We start from the raw sequence: 23,429 nt of genomic DNA, 5'->3' as shown, positions 1-23,429 counted from the left end.
GCAACGAGCCGTAACAGAACCTCCACACCTGCCCGGCCCCGGGCTGCAGGAAATCCTCGTCTGGTTCAGTTCTGTCCCAGAAAATCCGCGTGCTTCTCCTGCCAAACCCTGCCGAGCGCTCCACAAATACTGCAGTATCAAACGATCGAGTCCTTGTCAGCTCCAAAATAAAACAGAATAACCACGCTGACGGCGCTGTATTTGTTGTTTCGCAGACCATCCAATTACAAAAAAAAAAAAAAAAAAAAAAAAAAAAGACCTTTCAGCAATTACAAACACGGGTCTGCAAGCTTTTGCTGCTGCTGAAACACTTTTGTTCATGAGCACTCTGAGTGCTTCCTCTCAGCACAGCCCGGCTCCATCCCATCCCGCCGCCTGAGCAACGTGCAGGGCGGCACTGCTGGGCTCTGCAGGGCTCTGAGCTGCACGCACGGCTCTCTCGGGGCTATTTTGGTTTCTCAGACACCCAATGAAACACCACTTATCTAAACATCCCATTTTCTAATTTTATTAAAAACGCACAAATTTTATCCAACATGTTTTCTTTCATACAGTGAATGGTCTAATATGCACTGGAGGTCACACAAGCTTAGGTTTATTAGAACAATAAAAGACATATGAGAAATTTAATATATAAAGAAAAAAGTAGCAGCTGTCGACTGCATATTTGACCATAAAATTTAAATATTTTGGACTTTCATTTTAAAGACACAAAAATAAAACCTGTGTGGGTCTATATAAGTCATATTAACAATTCCATGAATGTTCAACAGGACTAAAAATTAGCAAAGATGTTCGTTCTGTTCTGGTTTTAACCTTGTGACATTTGGAAACGCCTCTCCGGGTTGCTGGTGCGGAGCACCTGACAGTATTTGTGCTATAGATTCCCTTTATTTGGCAACGGTCTGGGATTCGCGGGTTTCTCTTTGCCTTCTGTAAACAACACCTTTGACAAACTAGCACAGTGAACCACAAGCCCTGCGATCGCTTTGTACATCTACAGAAAAGAAAAGGAACTATTTTGGTTGGCTGCTCAAAATATTTTGCTTTCGAACAAGAGGTTCTAAAACAGGATTTGTTAGTAAAACATCGAGCTCCTGAATTTAACGTTAGACGTAAACAGTTGACTGTTTTAGTTCAATAGAGTCTTTTCGTTTCGCTTTGCTCTCTTTGTGAAGGTAGAATGCTTTTTGTTCGTTTGTTTTTTTGTTTTTGTGGTTTTTTTTTTTTTTTTTTTTTTTTGTATTTTTTCTTTTCAAGTCATTCGCCTTAGAGGTCCGTTGGCGACCTTTGCTATGATGAGGAGGTTTTGTATGTGTAGCATTGTGAAGGTAGAAGAGTTGGTGCCGAGGGCTCAACATTTAGTATTTGTTATTCGGGGAGGGAAACAAAAGAAGAAAACAACAACCGAAAAAAGAAACCAACCCAACAATAAAGGAAAAAAAGGAGAAAGAAAGAAAAGTTGTCCCACCTGGTATTCAGCAGGCTGCAATGGCTGAAGCTAAAGAGTTTCTCGTGGTTGAACTTTGAGAGAGAAAAATGAACAAAGAAATGCGGAACGCCAGAACCATCCTTATCGGGAGCGCTCAGAGTTCTTGCAGCTTTTCCCCCTTTCCTTTCACCTTTCCGCCATTCAATCATTGTTTGTTTGTTTTTAAAGGAGGAGTTTCTAAGGATTGTGGCTCTCGGGATGACATCCGACGGGGTAATAACCACACTCATCCATCCATCCCACGGCGCGGCGGCGCGTTACTGTACAGCTTCACCAGTTCCTTTGTCATGGCACACGCAGGTCCCCGTGTCTGTGACAAACGCACACCGGGATCGTCCCGCTCTGCAGCAGCGCGGAGCCGCCAGGCGCAGTTCGTTCCCAAGGTGCCATTGTCTTAGGGCGGGAGAGATGTTACATTTACTCATTTCTGTACACCGTAACAACAAGCAGACTAGATGATCATCACTTACTTAGACCCAGTTCGCTTAAAGCTACCACACGGCCGCTTCGTTCATTTCTGGTGGGTGTGACAAGTGATTGCCGTAGTTAGCACCGCCGTTGACGGATATCGAGGAGAACGGAGGACTGGGGCCGAACACTTCCGCGGACATGGAGTGCAGGGAGCCGGGCAGGGTGGGCTCGGGGCTAGGCGAGTCCCCGGCGGGGTGCGCCAGCATGTCGGGGAAGCGCTGCGCCTCTCCGGGCGGGTGGTGCCCGGGCAGCGGATGCTCCAAGGCGCCCAGCGGCGTGCCCGGCGGTCCGCCCGCCGCCCCGAACGGCAGCTCCACCGGCGTCTGCGCCTGCGAGGAGGGCGGGCCTTGCGGGAAGAACTCGTAGTTGCCCCCGGGGCCGTAGTACTCGCTCTGGTAATCTGGCGGCAAGGAGAGACACGGGCGGTAGCGCGGAGGACGAGCGCCCGAGCGTAACGGAGAGGAGGAGACGCGCGGCGCGGCGGCTGCGGGGTTGCGGGACCGCAATCGGCAGCGGCGCCCCGAGACGCACCGCGAGCGGCGCGACGGCACGGCCGGGAACGGGAACCGCGACGGGGAACCGCGCCCGGCGGCCCCGGGCTGAGGCAGCGCCCGCTGCGAGCCGGGCCCGGTGTGCGGCTGGGAGAGCGGCGGCCGCGGTTCGCCCGGCTGCGGTTCCCCCGGCCGCGGCTCCCGGCCGCTCTGCCCGCCCCGCCCCGCGCACCGGACGGAGAGCGGCGGCCGCGTACCCACCTCCGTAGAAGGAGAAGGGCCCGTTGGGAAGCAGCTCCCCGGGCTCCAGGCGGTCCACCAGCGGCCGCATCCTGCGCGGGCTGCGGAAGAAGGCGTGCCGGCGGGCGCCCAGCGCGCTCAGCTGCTTCATGCGGCGCTCCTTGGAGCGGCGGTTCTGGAACCACACCTGTGGGCGGGGGGAGGAAAGGTGGGTCGGTCATGGGCACAGCACCGGTACCGGTAACCACGCGCTACCGCGGCGGGTCAGGAACGAGCGCGCTCCTTCCCGGCGCCCCGACCGGATGGCTCCCGCTCCGAGCATCTCCCATCCAACCTCGCCTTTAATGGTCCTTCAACCCCCCATTACCCTCAGCGCTGCGGGTTTATAAACCTTTTAATAATTCCAGCGCATCGTCATCCTTATTTATGCATTAACCCCTCACATCTCCACTCATTAATTCCGCTGCCGTCGGCGGCCCCGTTAGGACCCTCCCGGGCTGCCGCGAGCTCCCGGGGCCGGGAAGGCAGCCCCCGCCCGGTACCTGGATGACGCGCATGTTGAGGCCGGTCTCCTGCGCCAGCTGCTCCCTGATGTGCCGCGTGGGTTTGGGGGTGGCCGCGAAGGCGGCCTTCAGAGTCTCTAGCTGTTTGGCTTTGATGGTGGTGCGGGGTCCCCGCCGCTTGGCCCCCAGGTTCTGGTCGTCGTTCTCGTTGCTGCCCGTCTCCTTGTCGGACACGTTGGCGCTTTCCGAGTCCTTGGCGTCGTCCTGGGAGGGGTCTTGGGAGTCGGGGGACAGGCTGGGGTCACTGCCGGTGGTAGCTGCGGGCAGCGAAAGGCCGACAGTCAGAGGGGGTGTGGGAACCGGGCTGGGGGAGAAGGGAAGGGACGGGAGAGGGAGAGCTGCCGCCCCGCGCTCCCTCACCTGAATGCAGGCTGTTTTCTTTGGCAGTATTGCTGTTATTTAGGTAATCTTCTTTGCAGACGAACTTGTTTTCGTCTATGATATAGAGCTCCTCGCCGGTGGAGAGCTGCTTGTTGCACATCATACACGTAAAACAGTTCAAGTGGAACACTTTGCTCCGCGCCCTGCGGACCAGGTCGCTGGGGGAGATGCCCTGGGCACAGCCCGCACACTTGGTCCCGAAACACCTGCGGGGAGAGGCGGCGGGTCGGGAGGGTGCGGGGGCAGCGAGCGGGCAGTGCCCTGCGCCCACCCCGATGGGAGAGCGGCGGCCCTGGAACCGCACCGAACCGAAACAAACGAAAACCAAACCGAAACCAAGGTAAATAAATCAGAAACGCGCACACGCACACAAAAAAAAAACCAACCCAAACCAAACACCAAAACAAACCCAACCCCAAACCATCCCTCCCCACCGCACCCTTTTCCCAACGAATGCCCGCCTGACTTACGCCTTGCAAAACGATAAAAGAAAACGCAACCACTGTGATCGGGACCGAGGGCAAACGCCGGGGAAATTAATTCAACGCCGGAGTGGCTTTCTCCTCCGGGCCCCGATAAAGGCACCGAGAAACGGGAGCGGAGTTCGGCGCCGCGATGGCCGCGTAGGAGCGGGAGATGCGGGGCCGCCCGCGGGCTGCGGCCGCTCCGCGTTGCGCTGCCGGGGCACAGCGCGATGGAGCGGCCGGACCGGGGCTCTGCGGCGGCTCTGTGGGGCTCGGCTCTGCCGGGAGCTCCCACAACCGGGCCGCGACCCAGGCCCCAGCGTTCCCCGCAGCGCGGCTCCCCGAGGCGCGGCCACGGCCCCGCATCGCTCCGCGCAGCCCCGGGCGGGTTCGGAAGCGCAGGGAGCGCCGGGAGTCGGAGCGCGGCCCGACATCACCGTGAGAACGGGGCTCTGCGGCGAGCGAAAAAATAAACAGACGGGAAAAGATGGCAAACGGATGGAAAACAGCCGCGGCTCCGGGCGGCGGTTGCGGTACTTACCGAAAGAAGTCGTTTTTGCAGTAAAGCTTGCCTTCTCGCGAAAAGCATTTCTCTGTCAAATTGCATTTACATTCACAGCACTGAACACACTTCACATGCCAAGCCCTGTCCAGTACATTCAACAAGAACCGGTCCAAGATTGGCCTTTTGCAGCCTGCACAGTGAACCATTGTCTTTGGTTATTTCTGAGAGTGGGGTATCGGCGTCCCAGATGGCAAGCGAAAAATTGAAATAAAAATAAAAAGACGACAACAGCGGCGTAGGTTTGCTTTTTTATATATATATGTGTGTGTGTAAGTTATTATTATTATTATTAAAAAAAAAAAGAAGAAGAAGAAGAAGAAAAAGCCTTGGAGAAGCGGAAGAGAAGAAAAAGGACTGGAGGGAGAAAAGCCTTCGGTCGGTCGCTGTCCCAGGGCCGCGGGTCCCGGGCCCGGCCCGGCTGAGGCCGACGCGCGGCGGCGCAGAAATCGGCGCTCAGATAAAACGAAAACGGCGATAATTAAAAAACCGCCGAGATGCGGTTGACGGTGACGAGTTTTTTCTCAGGTCTGAGGTAGAGCAGTCAGAAGTCAAAGTGCATCTGCTTTTCCCAAACAGAAATTAAAAGAGGGAAAAGAAAAAAAAAAAAAAAAAGACGACAAGACGAGGACAGCGCGGGCGCAGGGCATCGGGCCGCCCGCCGTCAGACGGGCGCAGGCTGCAGGCGCGGTGCCATGGCCCGAGCGGCGCGGAGCGGGGCCGCCGTCCGTGCGCGGGGGGACGCTGAGCGCGGCTCCCGGCTCCGTTCGCTCCGTTCGCTCCGCTCCCGGCTCCGCCGCTCGCCGTCCCCCGCCGTCCCCGGCTCCTACCTGCGTGCCCCGCGCTACCCCGCGTCCCCGCGCGGCATCTCCCGGCGCTGCCGGCACTGGGGCGCCTCCCGGCGGGGCGCAGCGGCGCGGCGGGGCCGGAGCGCGGAGGGGAGCGGCGCTGCCCGCGCGGCCCGCGCCGTCCGGCAGCGCTCGGCGCACTGCATGTTCCCGGCAGCCCCGCGGCCGCAGCCTTATGCACCGCGCGCACACGTCACCGCGCGCCGCGGCCAATCGCCGCCTCCGCAGCCGTCGCCCCCCGTGGCCCCCCCGCGCCGCGCCGCCGCCGGACGGGGCGTCCGCGCCCCTTTATAGAGCCGCGAGGGCGCGGGGCGCCGCCGGCCGTCGCCTTCGCCCGGTAAAGGTGCGCCCCGCGCGGAGCCCCGGGACGCGCTGCAGCGGTAGGTGCGGGGCGGGGGGAACGGGGGACGCGGCACGGGGCGGATCGCGGGGTCCGCGACCCGCGGGTTTCTGCCCGCTGCCGGCCGGGGTCGAGGCGGGGAGGGCCGGGCCCGGTGCCGCGGGTGTCCGCGGGGCGATGCGTGGCCGCGCGGGGTCCCGTCGGGGTCCCGTTGACGGCCGCCCGCCGCCACTGTGCTTTTTGAGCCACCGAAGCGGCGTTCGCTTTTACCCCGAGCGGTCGCTCCCTTCGGCTCGCCCCGCGGCCCGGCCCGCACCCGGCCGCGTTCCGACCTCCGCGCGGTCGGAGCTGCGGGACGGAGAAACGGAGAAATAAAACGGGATGTTCCCCGCCTCTGCCGGCAACCACGGCCCTGCCCGCCGGGCCCCGCGCCCCTCCCGCCCCGTCGGGGCCGCGCCCCGCTCCCCGCGCCCCGCTCCCCGCGCCCCACCCGCCCGGGATCGATGCCCCCGGCCCCATCTGGGCCGTTCTCACGCGGGCGGCCCCGCTCCGCCCCGCTCCGCCAGCTGGGCGCTGCTACCAGGGGACCTCTTCCCTTTGACTGCGGCCCCAAGTGCCATGTGTCGGCGGATGAATGCGCGGGAGGCGACGAGCATCTCACGTCCATCAAGCACCACTTTTTCACAGAGATTTTTTTTTTTTTTTTTTTCCCAGGCGTTAGCGAAAGCATCTGCTCGGCCCGGCCCCCGCCCCCCGCCGCTCTCGGCCGCTTTCCGCCGGGGCTCCGCTCTCCACCCCCGGAGCCGCGGGTGCCCGGGGCGCGTCTCGCACCCCCGGAGCGGTGGCCCCGTCGGGATGCGGGGCTGACTGCCGTCCCACTGCCCGCCCGGCACCGCACGGCGCCGCTCCTCCGTTTGGTTCAGTTCGTTTCGTTTTCCCCGTTCCGTTCGGGGAGTGCGCGGCGCCGGAAAAGGAGCAAATTTCAAAAAGAAATAATAATAATAACGATTTAAAAATGCAGATTATTTTAAATCTAATGCGGAAACAAAACGCCCTTTTCAGGCGAGTCTGAATTTGCCTTTCGGTGGTACCGCTCCCGCCCGGCTCGGTGCCCCGCTGTCCCCACGGCCGCTCCTCGTTCCCCGCACGGACAGCCCCGGGCGCAGCGGTCGGAGCTCTCCCGGCGGCCCTCTCCTTTCTCCCGCTCTGCCCTTTTCCCCCTCACAAGCTGTGAGCACGGCCGGGCCCGGCGTGCTGCTGCATTTCGCTGTCACCCTTCTCGCGGCCGCCGCGAGTTGCGGGGCCTCCGCCGGTACCGCGGAGCGCTGCGGAGCTGGGAGGGCCCTTCGTCTCGAGAGCGATTTCTAAGGGCGGACGGTCCGCTGTACAAACCGGGCCCGGGGATGCGGGAGTCCGTTGGGATCCCCTCGGCCCCGCACGGCTCCCTGCGCCTCTCCCGCAACTTTCCCCGCAGTGAGAGGGCGCGGGGCTGGGGCGCCGCCTGAACAAAGATCTGCCGGGAGATGGGACATCTCCCGCCCGGTTCGGACATCTCCCCGAGCGAACAGCGCGGTGCGGCGGTGCTCCAGGCCGTGGCACAGCCCTGAGCTCCCCACGGCCGGACGGGACGCCGCGCCGCGTCGGTGCCAACGAGCGCCGGAAAAGCCCTCGGAATTGCGGAGCGGTGCCCCGGGTCGCTGTGCCGCCCGCGCTGCGATGCGGGGTACGCACGGCCCCGCCCCTCTCCTCCTCCCTAACCCGGACGAACCCCCCCGGGGTTCTCTGCAAGTCGCTAAATGTCGTCGCTTACATCCAAAGCTCCCGAGTTGTTTATGGGAAAATACAGTTAATAAATAATTACAGCTCCGACGGTGTGCGCGTCTGAGTGAGGGCTGCCGCCGGGCCGGGAGGGGCCGGGAAGCACCGGGAGGGCTCGGGAAAGGGCCGGGTGGGGTCGGGAAGCAGCGGGAAGGGGCCGCGATGGGGCCGGGATGGGGCCGAGCCCGGCCGCGGGGAACGGGGCTGTGCGCACCGGGAGAGAGAGAGGGAGGGCAGGGAAAGGCGAATCAAAGAGAAAGAAAGAAAAGTAAAGAGGTGCGGGGAGGGGGAGACGATAAAAAAGGGTGAAACAAACCCCGAGAGGAGGCACCGATCCCCGCTCATCCATCTTCATTGTCTCCGTGTGTGCAAAAGCAACTCCGGTATAAGGAAAAGCCACTATCAAAGCCATGGCTTTATTTTATATCCTATAGATCAGGAGGGAGGCAAAGCTTTATTTTCGCCCAGAGACAGATATTTTATTTCTCTCTTACGGTTTTATGTGTGAGAGATGTCAAAAAGGTAAAATAGATTGCTAATGCATAGGCAAAACGGAGCTGTTTTGGCATGCTCTGTGTCATGAGGTCTCCCAGGGAGAGCAGGTTGGGGATTTAGGGCTGATGGGCGACTCTGGGGGATTTCTGCTAAAACATCGCTCTCCATAAATCAGCCGCGCGGTCAGCGGGAGGGGGTTGGGAGCGGACGGCGGGGGGGGCCGCACTCGGGGCCGTCCCGCACCGCTCCGCCCGCACGCAGCTCCCGGGGGCGGTTCGGGGCGCTCAGCGCCGCTTCGCCGCGGGCCGGGAACCGGGAACGGGGAACCGGGAACGGGGAACGCGGCGCTCCCGGCAGCCCGCATCCTCCCCGAGGCCGAACTCGCGCGGACCCTCTGCGAAGTTAAAATATATCTCCCCGGGCTGCAACAATTTTCCTACTTTTTGACCTCGGGGATTTCCCGGCGCGCTAAGTTCAAGGCGCAGAAGCCCGAGGCGATCACTCATGTAGGCACTCCCACCGCCGCCGCTTTTCACCACGTATTTTATCATTTCCCTGCCCGGCTCGCATCCCGCGGTAATGGATGGCGGCGCGCCCCGTCCCCGCGCTAATTGCGTCCCCGCGTTAATTGCGGCGCGTGGCCGCGCCGAGTGCCGGGCCGTGATTTGCGGCAGCGCGGGGCCGCGCCCCGGGCCGGGCGGTACGGGGGAAAAAAAAAAAGAAAAAAAAAAGACCAAAACGTCTCTGATTGGCGAATTAATTATTTCAGCCCCCCAACACACACACACACACAAGGATGATATCGTTTTGCCAAGTTCGGCGGGGCTGTGCCATTCACTCATTTCGCAGAGGCTGAACTTGCCGTGGAGCGGAAGCCGCTCGGTGCGGGGCCGTGCGGGTCTCCCTCCACCCCCCGGGCGGACCCTTTGTTCCCGGGGTCGGAGTCGGGCAGCGCTGCCCCGGGGCGGAGGGAAAAGGGCCCCGGCGGGAGGTGCGCGTCGGCTGCGCGGCTCTGAGCGTCTGACGGCACAGCCACGCAGCGCCCGCGATCAGCGGCGTTGTGACACGCACGGCCCCGTCCCAGCGGAGCGTTGCGCACTGCCTGCCCGGCGCCGGGCTGCGACGGAACCCAGCCGGCGGTGTCCGTCCGGCTGTCCGCTCCCGACCTCGGATTCATCTCCTGCCCGTAGGTGCCGTAGTTTGATACCGCGTTACTCCATAACATCCCGCCTCACACCGTGCTTCCATAGGCTGCTTTTTAAAGCTTAACACCGGGACGCGGAGGCTGTGCCCAGAGCGCAGCGCTCCCCATTCCCGGGGGGGGCGACCCCGCAGTGCCCGGCTCCGAACAGCCCCGGGGACCGCAGGCAGCGGGGGCACCTGGAGGGATTGTGGGCGCTGAGAAGGGCCGTTCGCATTGCTCCATGACCCCACGCTGAGACCCCATTCCTACCGGGGCACCGCTGTGCTGGTGTGACACCGGAGTGTTGTGGTGAGATGCGGCCAAACAAGTAAAGTTCAGAAAAAATGCACATTCTAAACTGCGACATCGCCTCTGTCTTTGCACAGCCGTTAAGTGATGCTCTAAGTTTGGCTGTGCACATTTGCAGCCTATCTCGACGCTACGGCGAGGCTGTGGGAGGCGCAGCCACAATCCCATCACTCTGAAACACATCCGTATCTGGCTTTCAAGATGAAGACAACCAGAGCGTTTTGTCCTGGAGTGTGACATGTCACAGGCTGCAGCTAATTTTCCCAGCAAAAGCCGTGGGACAGCTCCATCCCCAGGAGGGCTCTGTCTGGGGATGCTGTGCTGCCCTGTGTGCCGCTGCCCCTCCAGGACGAGCCCCTCACACGGGCACAGCCTTGCCAAGAGCCGAACTTCCTGCTCAGAAACTCACTTAGAAAACAACAAATCGTTCTGCAAAATAATTCCTCGTGTCATTGTCCATTGCAGCCCAGCGGGGCCCTGTTAGGACACCGGGGACAGGATGCGACGGGATGGGCACAGCCCACGCCTCTCATCCCTCAGCTCCCCTCCTCACCACAACGTCCGGCGAGAACAGAGCACGCAGTGCCGTCCCCGCTGCCCCGGGGGGTGACACAGTCTGGCAGCACCCAGCGGCTCCCCGGGGCTGCCTGTCCCGCAGACGCCGTCCCACAGCGACATTACCACTCCAAAGTGGCAGACGCGCGGTGTGAAGTGCTGCTCACACCCGGCTTTGTCATGCCGCAGCCCGAGCCGCTGCTTTTCCTGTTCGGCACATGCAGTGTTTGTGCAGCTCCTGGCACTGGGCTGCGACCTCTGCACGCTGCAGCTCCACGCCCGCTGCTCTGAGCTGAGAACGTGTGGTGCCAAAGGAGCAGAGCCCGCAGAGCCCCGCTGCCCTCACGGCTCGTCCCTGGGTTGTCATTTGCACAGGACCAGGATGGAGAGCATCCACAGGCCGATCCGTGCATGTCTGCACCTGCAGGTGGGGATGATGCTGGGAGCACAGGACGAGGCATCCCACCCCGATCAGAGCATCCCATACCAACCAAGGGGCACCGCGACAGCCCCGCCGAGCAGCACATCCCCCCGACCACCTTTTGCTTCCAAACAAGTGACTCTCATTTCAAATGGAGACTTTCACAAAGTCTGCCTTTCATGCTTGTGAAATTACAATGCTTTCCCTGATAGCAATTATCCCATGTGTGGTGCTGCACGGCCTCGCACCAGGGCTGCAGTGTGTGCAGGAATGGGAACCTGCTGAGATGCTGAGGCCTGGAGGTGATGGGCCTGCAGGAGGATTTCCCCACCTCCACTCACCGGCTGCATTTCCACGTTTTATGTTTCAAAAATCACCCTGCACTCTTGAGTTGTATACAAAAATATGGTTGAAAGGTCGAGGAAATGGCCACACCACCCAAATGTAGGCATTAGGTGCTAAACCTTCCATCAGAAAGCTCAGCTGAAATTATTATTATTATTTCTTAAATCTGCAAAATATAATTAAATCAGCGTTGGTATTAAAAAAATAAAAAAAGATAGCCCCGTCCAAGCCCTTATAAGGACATCTCAGACATGCTGAGGTTCCTTTTCCATAACTGTTAAGCAGACATCTGTAAACATAATTGGAATTTACTGCACACGTGAATAACTGCATATAAATGAGCCTCTGTCGGGGGGGCGAGGAAGGGCTGTTGCCCCCCCCCCCCAACACGACAGCGTTTGCAGCGCATCCCAGCTCAATTCCAAATGTCAATTTTCTACATTTTAATACTTTTTTTTTTTTTCATAGCCGTTGCCTTGTTACATTTATCACAAAGCCTCTCTGGATGAGACATTCCGCTGAATTCTGTGCATCTCCAGGTTTGTTTACCAGGCTGATAGTTATTCTTTAGGAAAGGGCAGAGCGGTATTGTCAGGGATTGCTTAATATTAATGATGGAAATCTGGGCACTGGGGGGGCGAGTGGGGGAGAGGGAGCACAACTTCAGTGCCTCATCGTCCCCCTCCTTCCCTTTGTTGTAGGCAGGACCGGCTCAGAGCCCCCACCCCGACATGTGGGGAGCTGAAGGCAGGTCCTGCTCATGCTGGGGTCAGCAGGAGAGCCCCCAGCTCCTGCAGGTTGGGACGCAGCCCCCAGCCCCACTGCTTGCTCTCTGCCCCATTTTGGTGCAGCAGGAACTGCCCCGAATGCACAGCAGGAGATGCACCCCAAGCAGAGCAGTGGGGCAGCAGCAGCTCATATGTGATTGAGTCAGATGTGAAAAGAGGCGTCCAGACACCGTAAGGCACTCATGGTGAGGATTACTGCAGAGCAGCACTGAGTCAATCAGGAGTGGGATTTACACAGAGCCACACCACAGAAAAGTGTGATTTTATGCAGATTCAGTGAAAACAAAGGGCCCACGGCCGCAGCCCAGGCCATGGTGTGCAGGGCACACAGAACAGTAAGCAGAGTCACCTCTCAGCCATGGAATGACCTGAAATTTCTCTCAGGAGACACATTTTTCGTGTGAACCAACGTGCCTCATTTCCTGATACTTTTCCAAATCCATGTTAAAATGTTCCAATTCTAGAAGCTGCCCAAATTGGCCCAGTTTTTAATGCCTTCCTTGCAAAGGGAAGTTTCTCAGCTTCCCTGAGAGCTATTTTTCTTTTTGAACAAAATTTGAATTTATAATCAATAATTAAACCATTGATTATTGATCGAGGAGCTGCAGAGCGGGACCTGGGGCTGATTCCCATCCCAGTGTTGCAGGCAGCATCTGTCTGTGTCACTTCCAGAGAGCTGTGCTTCCCACTCATGGCTCTATTACCCAACACAGAACGAGAATCAATCATCCTCTTGGTACGGGGTTGGGGATTTTGAAGCACAAACCTTTGTAAAATGCTCTGGGATGCACAGCTGGGCATCTGCAGCCATGGCAGACACTGCGCTCGTGTGCAGGGGGGGAAGGATGACAGAGTTCCCCCAGCTGTGCATGCATTTTGTAGCTGCCACCAGCACTGGTGGACTCACAAGGAAGCAGAAAGCCCACGAGCACCTTGGCTATTTTGAAGTCCTGACCCAACGCTGCTGAAAGCAGTGGGAAACTTTCCCTGAGGTTGGCTACAGTCCTGCTGTGCCTTCATCACATTCTGCACTGAGAACGTCCTGTTGGCTGCGGCAGCGGAGAGCTGAATACCCCAGAATACACGGGATTATCTATTACAATGCTTCAATATTTATCACATTGATTTCTCTTTAACTGCTTTGTAAATCATAGCAGAAATAATGGCCTTCCAACTGAGAGTCATATGCCGCAATCAACCAACAGAAAGTCAAGACTGTAATTTAAAATATACATTAAGCAGTCCTTATGTGAACATCTTGTTGAAATTAAGAGACGGGACACGATTCAGATCATAGGGCCCCACCAACCATCACTTTCATGGCAAATGGGGCTGGGGAGCTGGCGGGGCACGGAATGGTGGTGCTGATGGCCCAAAACCCATCACCCAGGGAAGGCTCAGCCCAGCCCAGCCCACTGTGCTCAGAGCAGCTCCAGCTGCAGCCAACCCCCACCACCCGTCTGTGCCCCCCATCTCAGCCCAGCCCAGACCTGCTGGTCTGCCCTCCATCCCCTGCCCCAGCTCCTTCTGCCCCAAAGCTGTGCCCACGGAGCCCAGCCCTTGCACACATCTCAGTATTCCCCCTATTTATGAAGCTTCCTTTCAATAATTATCACGCTGTTACGTTGGTGAGTTTCTTGACAAGTTATTAAATCATAATTTCTAATTTAAATGCCAGCTTTTGGCGTGCATGCCTGCTCAGGATAAGCTCATTTTCATTTTTATTAAACATCACCTATTAAACACAAGGAGAATTTTCTTGGGAATAACAGAAAACACCACAGGTGCCTTATTTCCCAGGTCACGTTGCAATGGCTGCACATAATTCCCCACACGTGGAATCAGGGCAGGGGGACGTCCTGCATCCAGCTGAGCCCCACGGCTCTGCCCCACCAGCCCTGCATGGCACAGAGCTCCACCAAAGGCTTTCATGGAACCACAGAATATCCCAAGCTGGAAAAGACCCGTAAGGATCATGGAGTCCAGTCCCTGGCTCCACACAGCACCACCCAAAAATCAGACCACATGTTGGAGAGCACTGTCCAGATGCACTCCAGCAATGCACCTCCTCTCCTTACAGCACTTCATAGAAGCACAGAATGGATTGGGTTGGAAAGGGCTTCAAAGGTCATCCAGTCCCAACCAGAAAGGCATGCTGGGCTGGCCAGCAGCACCCCGTGCACCTACAGAGCAGACGTATCAGAGGCAGCCCTGGGCTCCCACTCCATTGCAGCACCAGCCCTGCACCCAGCAGCTGCCCATCCCTGCGATCACAGCAGCTCCAGGGCTGATGGTAAAAGGAAGCACCCATTTCCACTGCATGATTTCCATCTCCAGTCTGTACGCTCATTGCGATCAGACTGATTAGTTAAATAAATCATCCTTACCTGGAGATAATCCGTTTACGCTTTTTAATTAAACACAATTATGACAATTTGTTCTGCTGCCTGCTAGATTGCGTGCGCAGCCCAAGCCGAGGGGCACCGCTGCGGCGGATGTGCTTCCCTGCAGGCTGAAATGCAAGCAGGGCAGCACCCAAAGCACACTGTTTGGTGATGGTGCCCTATGCTGGCTGGGAAAAAAAGCACAGAGGGGACACTGGGGACTCTGCAGAGGTGCCAGCATCCTACTGGAGCCATCAAGAGCTGTGTCCTAGCCTGGTAGGTGCGGGGTGCTGGGCAGGCTCAGCTTCATGGCTGTGTCCCCCAACCAAAGACAAGCAGAGAGATGGGTGCAAAGCAGCATGGCAGCATTCCCAAAACACCACGGTGACCTTTCTGCAGCCCAGCGAGACAGGGAAGCGCATCCCATCTGTTTTGACAAGGGCTTTTGCTCAGATCCACCTTCCTTCAACATGCTCGCACAGAGTGAGAGACAAAATAGGACATAATGAGCCCACCTAAATAGATGTTAGGGACCTTGCAGTTATTTGAAAGCCCTCTGCAGTCCTTCTCCCCCTCCCCTTGGCACAACGAGAGCAAGTTCAACTGCGAGTGAGTACGACAGACTATGTGCTGTTTGTTTTGGGTTCAATGGCATCTCATTTACACGTGTTAATTGCAACTAATTGGCACTAATTGGATGAACAGGAAACCCTCTGGGAGCACTCATACCTTTAATTTGTAGTAAATATCATTAATTAACATATGCTAATTAGAGCCAATTAACATTGATTAAGGGTTGCCAGCTACTTGGAAAGTACAACTATCCGTGTTGCATTAAGTCAGCACAAAATATGATGCATGCTTGTGGTGCAGTGGGGAGGTGAGCGGGCAGAAGGCAGCGCTGGGCTGTGCTCACAGCATCGTGTGCTGCACGTGGGGCACCCACAGCTTCAGCCCCACTCCCAAGGAAAACCTGGCCCCAGTCCTGAGGCCAACACGGCCCCAATCCCAAGGCCAACCCAGCATGTTGCAGCCAAAGCGTGTGAGTGCAGATGGGTCACCTTCTACCAACCCAAAGATGTGCAAGGAGACATAATGCAGAACGAGCCTCGCTACCAAAAGAGTGTACGAAGTGGCATTGGGGGCATTAGGGGCTCTGCTCAGGGACCTCCATCTGTCAGAACCAAAGCTCAGCCATCGCCTCCCACCTGAGCCAGAGAGCTGCACATCAAGGCACTGCCATTGGGAAGCACCAGTGCTGGGGCGAGCGCAGGGCTCTTGCTGCCCGGGCTCCTCTGTGCTAATTAGGAGCAAACAGAAATCAGACAGCACCTGATAATGGTGTTTTCTCAAAGGGATGGTCCTTTCCGGCCCAACCTTTGGCAGTCAGAGACCACTGCTGGGCTGAGATGGCAGCCTCCAGTCCACGCAGCCCAGGTCTGGGGTGGGAAGATGGAACTCAGCCTTTTGCTCTCACAGTCTGCAGAGATGAGCCACCCAGGGGTGCCCAAGTGCAGACAAACCAGTCATGGAAGCCTCATGTGCCAATCCCTCTTGCTTCCCTGAAGCTTTAGAGCTAAGATTATGAACGTGTTTACTCTGCTGTTTACTCTTTCATTATTGCTTCAACTGCTTATCAGTCTGCAGGACAGAGAAGAAAAGCAGTCAATCTTAATGAATACCTGGGAGGAGGAGACCCGATTTGGGCTGACACCAGGGCTGCTTCCCCATTTCCATGTTTCTAAAAGGATTAGCTGAGAAAACAGAGGCTGGCCCTGAGATGGGGCAGGAAGGGGTGCACTGCAAACACTGCAGAATTTGCTCTTTGCCACAAGAGCTGGGCAGTGCTGGGAGGAGAAAGGGCCAACAGTGTGTCTGCGCGCATCCTCTGAACTCCACAAATGCTGAATGTGCCTCATTTAGTTCTGCCTCTAATTGCAAACCAACCCCATGATTTGGGGAATGGATTCACTGGCGGGAAGGATAGAAGGGAGTCTGAAGGATTGCCCCTTCCTCCTCCCACTTGTGTCGCTGCTGGAGATGCTCAGCAGCCTGTGGGCAGCAGGGACACAGCAGCAGCACCGAGCAGCTGGGGAACACATCTGCCCATCTAGAAGTGGGCTGGGGAACTTCTGAGCACCGTAATCAGAGAGGACTCCTGAGAACCTAACGAGGAATTCTTCACGAGTTAAGTGAGAACATCTGCTGGAGTACCAGCACGTTTCAGGCAGTGCCAGGAAGCTGATAAGCCAATAAACCCAACGCCAAACAAACAGAGATGGACATGCTCAGTAATCCCATCGCTCCGTCTCACCCCTCATCACTCCGGTCCTGCAGTCTGCTGTTCCCACCCAGGGCTGTGGATCTGACTTTTCTGTACTTAGGAAAAGCTGTCAATAATGTTTACAGTGAACTAATCACTGGAGTGATTTTCATTTATTTTCATTCATTATAACCTTATGAACCAATTAATTAAAGCCAAAGACAGGGCGCAGCGCTCTTCGGTGGCTGCACCTTGGGAAGACAGCATGCAGGGAGGGCAGACCACAGCCTCCCCTGGCCCCTCCTCACCAGGACACACACACAGCAGCATGGCCAAAGAGCACAGGGTGCTGGGCAGAGCATGGGCTCCTCGTTGCAGGGGGACATGCAAAACGAATGGTCGGACCGCTTGCAAATTCAAGATCTCTTTTTGTTTTATGGCTGCCTTAGCATCCAGCTCCACACTGCTACAGCCCCCTTCAGCAAACATTATGCACGGGATTTATTACAGATGTATACTATTTACTGGGGTTTATAGTGATGTATAGTCTCTCTTCATCATCTGAGCAGTAAAGTATATTGTTCCGACCCTTCCGCTCCCTCCATTTGCCTAAGACTCCAGCCACTTGATATTTTTCCAGTTCTGACATTTCAAACATGCGATGCCATATGTATTGCCACTTTCAGGTAATTATCACATAAAATTAGGCCGGTCTTGTACATGAAACCAGCAATTAGCCAAGGATTGAAGGTCAAAGAGATCTCATTTATAGAGTCTCTAACAAAATGTTAAGTGTAAATGTGTGTCAGATGGTCCAGGATGCCGGATTATATGGGGTCATGACAACGGGGCTGAAGTGTCATCAAGCACGATGTAACCAGTCTGTTGGGCACAGCAGTACAATCTGGGACTTATCTCTCCCCGCCTTATCGGAACCTATGCTAAATCTAGGACATGGCCTTAGAGGAGCTTCTGCAGAAGCAGGAAAATGAATGCGGACCATTGCTGTCCTGAGAGGACTTGCAAAGCGCGGCTCTGAGAGCGAGCGGCTCTTTGTCACGGTGTGACACGTGGGTGACACGTGGGGTGAGACACAGGGTGACACAAGGGGTGACATGTGGGGTGACACACACACGCAGGGTGACACACGGGGTGACACACACAGGGTGACACACACAGGGTGACACACACACAGGGTGACACACACACAGGGTGACACAAGGGGTGACACACACAGGGTGACACACACACAGGGTGACACAAGGGGTGACACACAGGGTGACACACACAGGGTGACACACACACAGGGTGACACACACAGGGTGACACACACACAGGGTGACACAAGGGGTGACACACACAGGGTGACACACACACAGGGTGACACAAGGGGTGACACACACAGGGTGACACACACAGGGTGACACACACACAGGGTGACACAAGGGGTGACACACACAGGGTGACACACACACAGGGTGACACAAGGGGTGACACACAGGGTGACACACACAGGGTGACACACACACAGGGTGACACAAGGGGTGACACACAGGGTGACACACACAGGGTGACACACAGGGTGACACAAGGGGTGACACACACAGGGTGACACACACACAGGGTGACACAAGGGGTGACACACAGGGTGACACAAGGGGTGACACACACAGGGTGACACACACACGGGGTGACACAAGGGGTGACACACAGGGTGACACACACAGGGTGACACACACACAGGGTGACACACACAGGGTGACACACACAGGGTGACACACAGGGGTGACACACACAAGGGTGACACAAGGGGTGACACACACAGGGTGACACACACACAGGGTGACACAAGGGGTGACACACAGGGTGACACACAGGGTGACACACACACAGGGTGACACACGGGGTGACACACACAGGGTGACACACACAGGGTGACACACACACAGGGTGACACAAGGGGGTGACACACAGGGTGACACACACAGGGTGACACACACACAGGGTGACACAAGGGGTGACACACACACAGGGTGACACACAGGATGCTGCAGGCACACATGCTCACCGCGGGCACAGCCGTGCTCAGGACGGTGGCACCGCGGTGTCCCCGCAGCCCGGGTCATTGCAGCACAGAGCTCAATTCTGTAACCGCAAACAAAGTGTGACAGCTTTATTCGTAATTATACCGCGTTTAAAGGAACAAGATGAGCTTAATGAGTTAATAAAGCGGCTGCCTGTCAAAGCGGGCGCTGCCTGGCGGCTCATGCATATGCAGGGTGCGGGGTGCCCGGCCATGGCAAGGCGCAGGTACAGCCAGCTGCCCCGTCCCGCGGGCCCTGCCGAGTGAAGGCGTGCGAGCCGCCAGCATTTTGTCTCCACACACTTGACAAAACAAAGACAACTCACTCCTCTGGTTTCATGCCACATTTTTTATTCATAAACAAGCTGTTGGCTGTAAAGACATGATAAAACTCGAGCTCAGAGGAGGCTGGCGAACATTTGAATGCAAATCCTCAGCTGCTACAAATCCGTCCTATTATTCAGCCGACTTTTTTTTTTTTTTTCCTTCTCATTTTTGTCTTATGCTAAGCTAGGCAGGATCCCAACCAGAGATATGTGATAAACTCCGGTCAATGCAAAGAAAGGCGCCGGCATCAAAATGCAAAGGCTGGGAGGCGGCAGCTCCGCGGGCGAGGGCTGAACAAAGGGCCGTGCCGGCTCTGCTGCCAGCAGTGTGCCCACGTCCTTTGTCACCCACAGCAGCGCTGGCTGTGCCCGGCTGCTGGCAGGGCTGTGAGCAGGGAGCAGGCACCAGGCTGCACGGTGAGCTGCCGGCTGCTGGATGCGATGGGAGGGAGCTCTCCAGTGCTCCCATTTCCAACCCCAAACCTCCCGGCGATGCATGCATGCTGTAACTTGACTCAGACTCCTTGTACATGAGGATATCTGAGTGGGGGCTGAGGCTCTTTGAGCCCCAAAAGCTCTCATCCTCACTGACTCAGGTCTGGGCCAGAGCTGATGCCTGTGCCAGCCCTGGGTCACTACAGAGGTGCCCAATGCAGCCTTCTGCTGGGAGCCGTCCTGCAGTGCCATGGGCACAGCACCTAATCACCTCGGGAGGATGAGGAGGAGGAGGAAGGCCAGAGGAGATACAGTGCAGGGTGATGGGCTTTGCATGACAATTGGGAAACAGAGAAAATAAAAGTTAGCAGGGATTCATTTGCATGAGAACGCAAATGGAAAAGAAAAGACGTTATTTCTTGTGGCCTCTATCAAATAAATTATTTTGAGAACAAAATGAAGCAGAGGTCGAAGGAGGAGGGCCGGAAGGTCACTCGGGGCTGGGGTTTGCAGCTCTGGGTCCTGACTGATAGAGGAATTTGCATTTCTGCTGCTGCTCTACAGCGCGAGGACATCTGCTGTCGTGGCGTTACAAGGCACGGCGGCTCCGCCATGGGAACCCAACCACAACTCATTATGCCCAATCGTTTTGCCTCCCTACCAAACAAATATGACCTTTGCTGAGATTTTTTCCCTCTGCATTACTGCTGCATCCGGAGCCCAGCACGCACCGACTGCCCACTGCCCACCTTGGAGCACGCCAGTCATGCTGTTGCCCTCTCAGCCCCAGAGCAAATGTGTTTGGAGGACAAAACAAGAACTGGGAAATGCTGGGAACAGTCAGAGAGCCGTCGACCTGCACAACGCCCTGCATCGCTGCCCAGGCTCACTCCCAGCTGTGTCTCACCCGCACCGAGCGCTGGTTGGTATCATCCAGTGGGCAGTTTGTGGTGGTTTGTGGGTGCTCTGTGGGATGGGGACAGCCCACAAAGGGATGCAGCCCCACTCCTGTGCCCTCGCAGCCGCCGGGCTGAGCGCAGGTTCCTGGCGCTCACAGCACAATCAATGCGGGGCCCATGGCTGTGGACAAGAGGAGAGACTTAATTCTAATCTGTATTGACTGCTCACTTCTTTGTCTGCCAATTTGCATCATGGCCTTGTCTGAAACAATGATGTGGGCCTGGCAGGTTCTCTCACAGTAATCCATACCAGCGGGTCAAAATCTCCGAGTGCTCGTTAAAGTCCGTAGATGTGAAATGCACGTTAAGCTGCCGGAACGATGCTGAGATGCATCTGTCTCAATATTTGTCCACCTTCATCTGCTATTTGCTTACACCCAACCAACACCACATCCCATTTCCCACCGCTATCCTAGAGAACATTTCCCAGTTTTTGTTCTAAAATATTTTGTTATGCCGCCCGCTGTGCAAGGATCACAAGGAGCCAAAATCCCACACCTGCAGCTTGCTTAAGCTTTGCCATCACCCACCTCCAGTGAGGTTTGGGGCTGCAGCCGGGCACAGAGGAGGAAGCGTGTATATGTATGCACAAGTGTGCACAAGTGTGCATGCCTGTGCTTGCCTCCTGACCTGCACCCTGGTGAGAAGTTACACTGCCTGTGTCCCCAGTGCTGCAGCCAGAAAGCAGTGCCCAGACTGTGTTGGCTGCCCAGCAGGACCAGCTGCACTGAGCTCAGGTGGTGTCCATGTCTCCCGTCCTCCTGCAGCAGCCCATAGCTGGCCACTGAGAGCCCAAGCCTGGTACAAGGGTTTCTGTCTCAGGCATTGAGGAAGATGGAGCTTCCCATGGATCCATCCCATGCAACAGCGCTGTGGGGCTGATCCCTGCATGACACCTTGGGATGCTCTGTGGGACGCGTGGGGCTGGGGGCACAGTGAGCCCAGAGAGATACAAATATGTAAAATAATGTTTTCCCCAGCTACAGTTTTCATACTCCAGTGTGGAGAAATGCCCTGCTCATCCAGCAACCGTAGAAAATCTCAATTTCCCACATAAAAATATTAGTGGCTGGCTTAAAATATTAACATGTGGATCGCATTGCCCTCAGAAGCTGTGGGATCGGAGTTTAGCATCAGCAGTTAGACACAGATATGGAATTAGAAATGTAAGCAGTGGCTTTGCAGCCCTGGCTGCTGCAGTGGGGCGGGGGGGCAGGGGCTTCATAGCCGGGTCCTCTCCCCCTCGGCCTCCCCCAGCCCCACACCAACCCTCACCCCCTGGCATCGAGCAGCACCACGCTGGGCATTGGAGCTCATGGTTGAGGGCACATGGGATGCGGGCAGTGGGAGCCCCATGTCACCAAACACGGCATCCCATCCCACGACAAGGGTCTCTGACCATCACAAATGCCCCCGCACGGATGCCCGGGCTCAGCAGAGCCAGGCAGGGAAGTTGGGAGCTGAGCTGGGCAGAAGGTTAGTGCTGGAAACAAAAAAAAGGACCTAAATTATTATTCCACCCATAGCCTTCACAAGGAAAATAGAAGCAGCAGATTGAGGCCTGTTTTCATATTTGATAGGGAACCAGATAAATGGCAGGCAGCTTGCTCTGATAAGGCCTTGCTCTGGGCATAACCTCTTTCTCTGAAAGCCTCTTACTATGCATAGAGTCAGGCTATCTGTGCAGCTGCACCTTGACACAAATATATCTGCACCCAAGATGAACCAATTCCCCCAGAAATTACAGGAGTGGGATTGCATCTGGGGAAGGGGCTGCAGACATGGCTTTGCCTTTTTCTTTTTTTAACGATACTTTTTCCCCCAAGTGGCTTCTCGGGCGAGCACCTTCCCCCTGCTCTCCCTTTCTCTGCTCCCTGTGAGCCGTGCTGCTCTGCGGAGCTCTGCCGGATGGCAAAGCCACGCTGGGTTAGTGCTGGGTTTGCCCAAAGCCTTATCTCAGTGCTCCACAGCCTGGCCATCAGGAGCAGCTCGGTGTCACATCGCTGTCACCCCACTGTGTCACCCCATGCCCTTCCAGCTGCCTGCAGGTACAGGCATGTGGGAGAAAACAGGAACGGCCAGGCTATATGGGTTGCGAGCAGCTTATGAGCAGACCACACTCATTTCCAGCCATTAATGGACACAAATAATACCTCTGCTACCAACACCACTTTTTTTTTTTTTTTAACCAGAAGGGACTGCAGATTAGTTTCCCAGCTGCGCAGCCACTTTAAGGACTTTATCCTAATGTTCTGTTCTGCGGTGACACGAGCTCCATCATCATAAGAAGAACAAATCAGCAATTAGTCTGTGAGAGGCATCGCCACAGAGAACAGCCCCCAGCCAGAAGCAGAGGGAATCCTTTACAATGAAAGGCCCCGGGAGAGCCCAGACCCGGCCCTGGCGACGGTGATTGATGCTGGCACTGCAGAGACGCCCCGCACCTCCCCAGAAAATTAAAAGCCTATTTGGTACGGTGCTAACAACGCAGCACATTGATATTGTCTCATTATCCATCAGCGCAGGGTCCTCAACTTCTCATTTGTATGGTGTTAGGGGTACAGCCCCATGGCACAAATTCTGTTCCCCCTATTGCCCTCATCCACCCTAGAAGCGACTTATAAAGCTGACAGCAAAAGCTGGGCACACCGAGAGCCCCCGCAGCTCCCCCTGTACAACAGCAATGCTGCACAGATGCACGATGTGCCCCAAAGCTTCAGTGAGGATGTGCTGCATGGCACTGGGCTCTCCTGGAACAGGGATCCCCGGTGCAGGACACACACGGCTCAGCATGAAGCGGGCCCCTCCGGGCAGCCCTCAGAGCACTGCAGTTTTACCCAGGTGCACCCATCCCCACTGCCAACTGCAAAGGGAAGTCTGTAGGACAGTGAAATATTGGAGCTCGGGGGTTTCCCCGCCCCCGCTCCTTCCAAACTGGCATCTGTTCCGTGCGTGGTTGGAGCAGCAGATGCCTGCTTGCAGCTAATGACAGCGGTAGTCTGCTAACAGATGCCACGCATCCAGCAACAGCCTTTGTCTGAGGGGAACCCCGAGCTCTGCCTGGCTGCAGAGCAGTGGGGCCGAGGGTGCAGCTCTGAGCAAGGGGTGGCAGCTCCCCTTGGCTCACGCAGACACCGCCGGAGCCCCTGGCTCGGAGCAGCCCCGAGGCAGTGAATCCCTGCGCCCTGAAGGATGCTCCACGTCAACCCTGCA

General features: G+C 56.6%; 1 protein-coding gene across 1 annotated transcript; it reads right to left on the bottom strand.

The window, feature by feature from the left end:
• Positions 1–481: 481 nt before the first annotated feature.
• On the bottom strand, positions 482–5,794 carry LHX1 (LIM homeobox 1). The gene is made up of 6 exons (XM_085241103.1): positions 4,644–5,794; positions 3,618–3,844; positions 3,237–3,514; positions 2,716–2,881; positions 1,963–2,363; positions 482–1,885 (listed from the first exon to the last, which is right to left on the bottom strand). The coding sequence occupies exons 1-5, from the start codon at positions 4,811–4,813 to the stop codon at positions 1,984–1,986; spliced, it is 1,221 nt and encodes a 406-aa protein (XP_085097229.1). The 5' UTR covers positions 4,814–5,794; the 3' UTR covers positions 482–1,885; positions 1,963–1,983.
• Between the last annotated feature and the right edge of the window lie 17,635 nt (positions 5,795–23,429).

The sequence above is a fragment of the Meleagris gallopavo genome, chromosome 21 (genome assembly GCF_905368555.1).
Source record: "Meleagris gallopavo chromosome 21, MGAL_WU_HG_1.1, whole genome shotgun sequence".
NCBI classification, from domain to species: Eukaryota; Metazoa; Chordata; class Aves; order Galliformes; family Phasianidae; genus Meleagris; species Meleagris gallopavo.
This window is presented reverse-complemented; position numbering and strand designations above follow the sequence as displayed.

Coding starts and splice junctions, on each gene's coding strand:
- LHX1 (XM_085241103.1), bottom strand. CDS start 4,813: ATGGTTCACTGTGCAGGCTGCAAAAGGCCAATCTTGGACCGGTTCTTG. Junction 3,515..3,617: donor AGAAAACAGCCTGCATTCAG/GTGAGGGAGCGC, acceptor CGCTGCCCGCAG/CTACCACCGGCAGTGACCCC. Junction 2,364..2,715: donor GCCCTTCTCCTTCTACGGAG/GTGGGTACGCGG, acceptor CCTTGCCGCCAG/ATTACCAGAGCGAGTACTAC.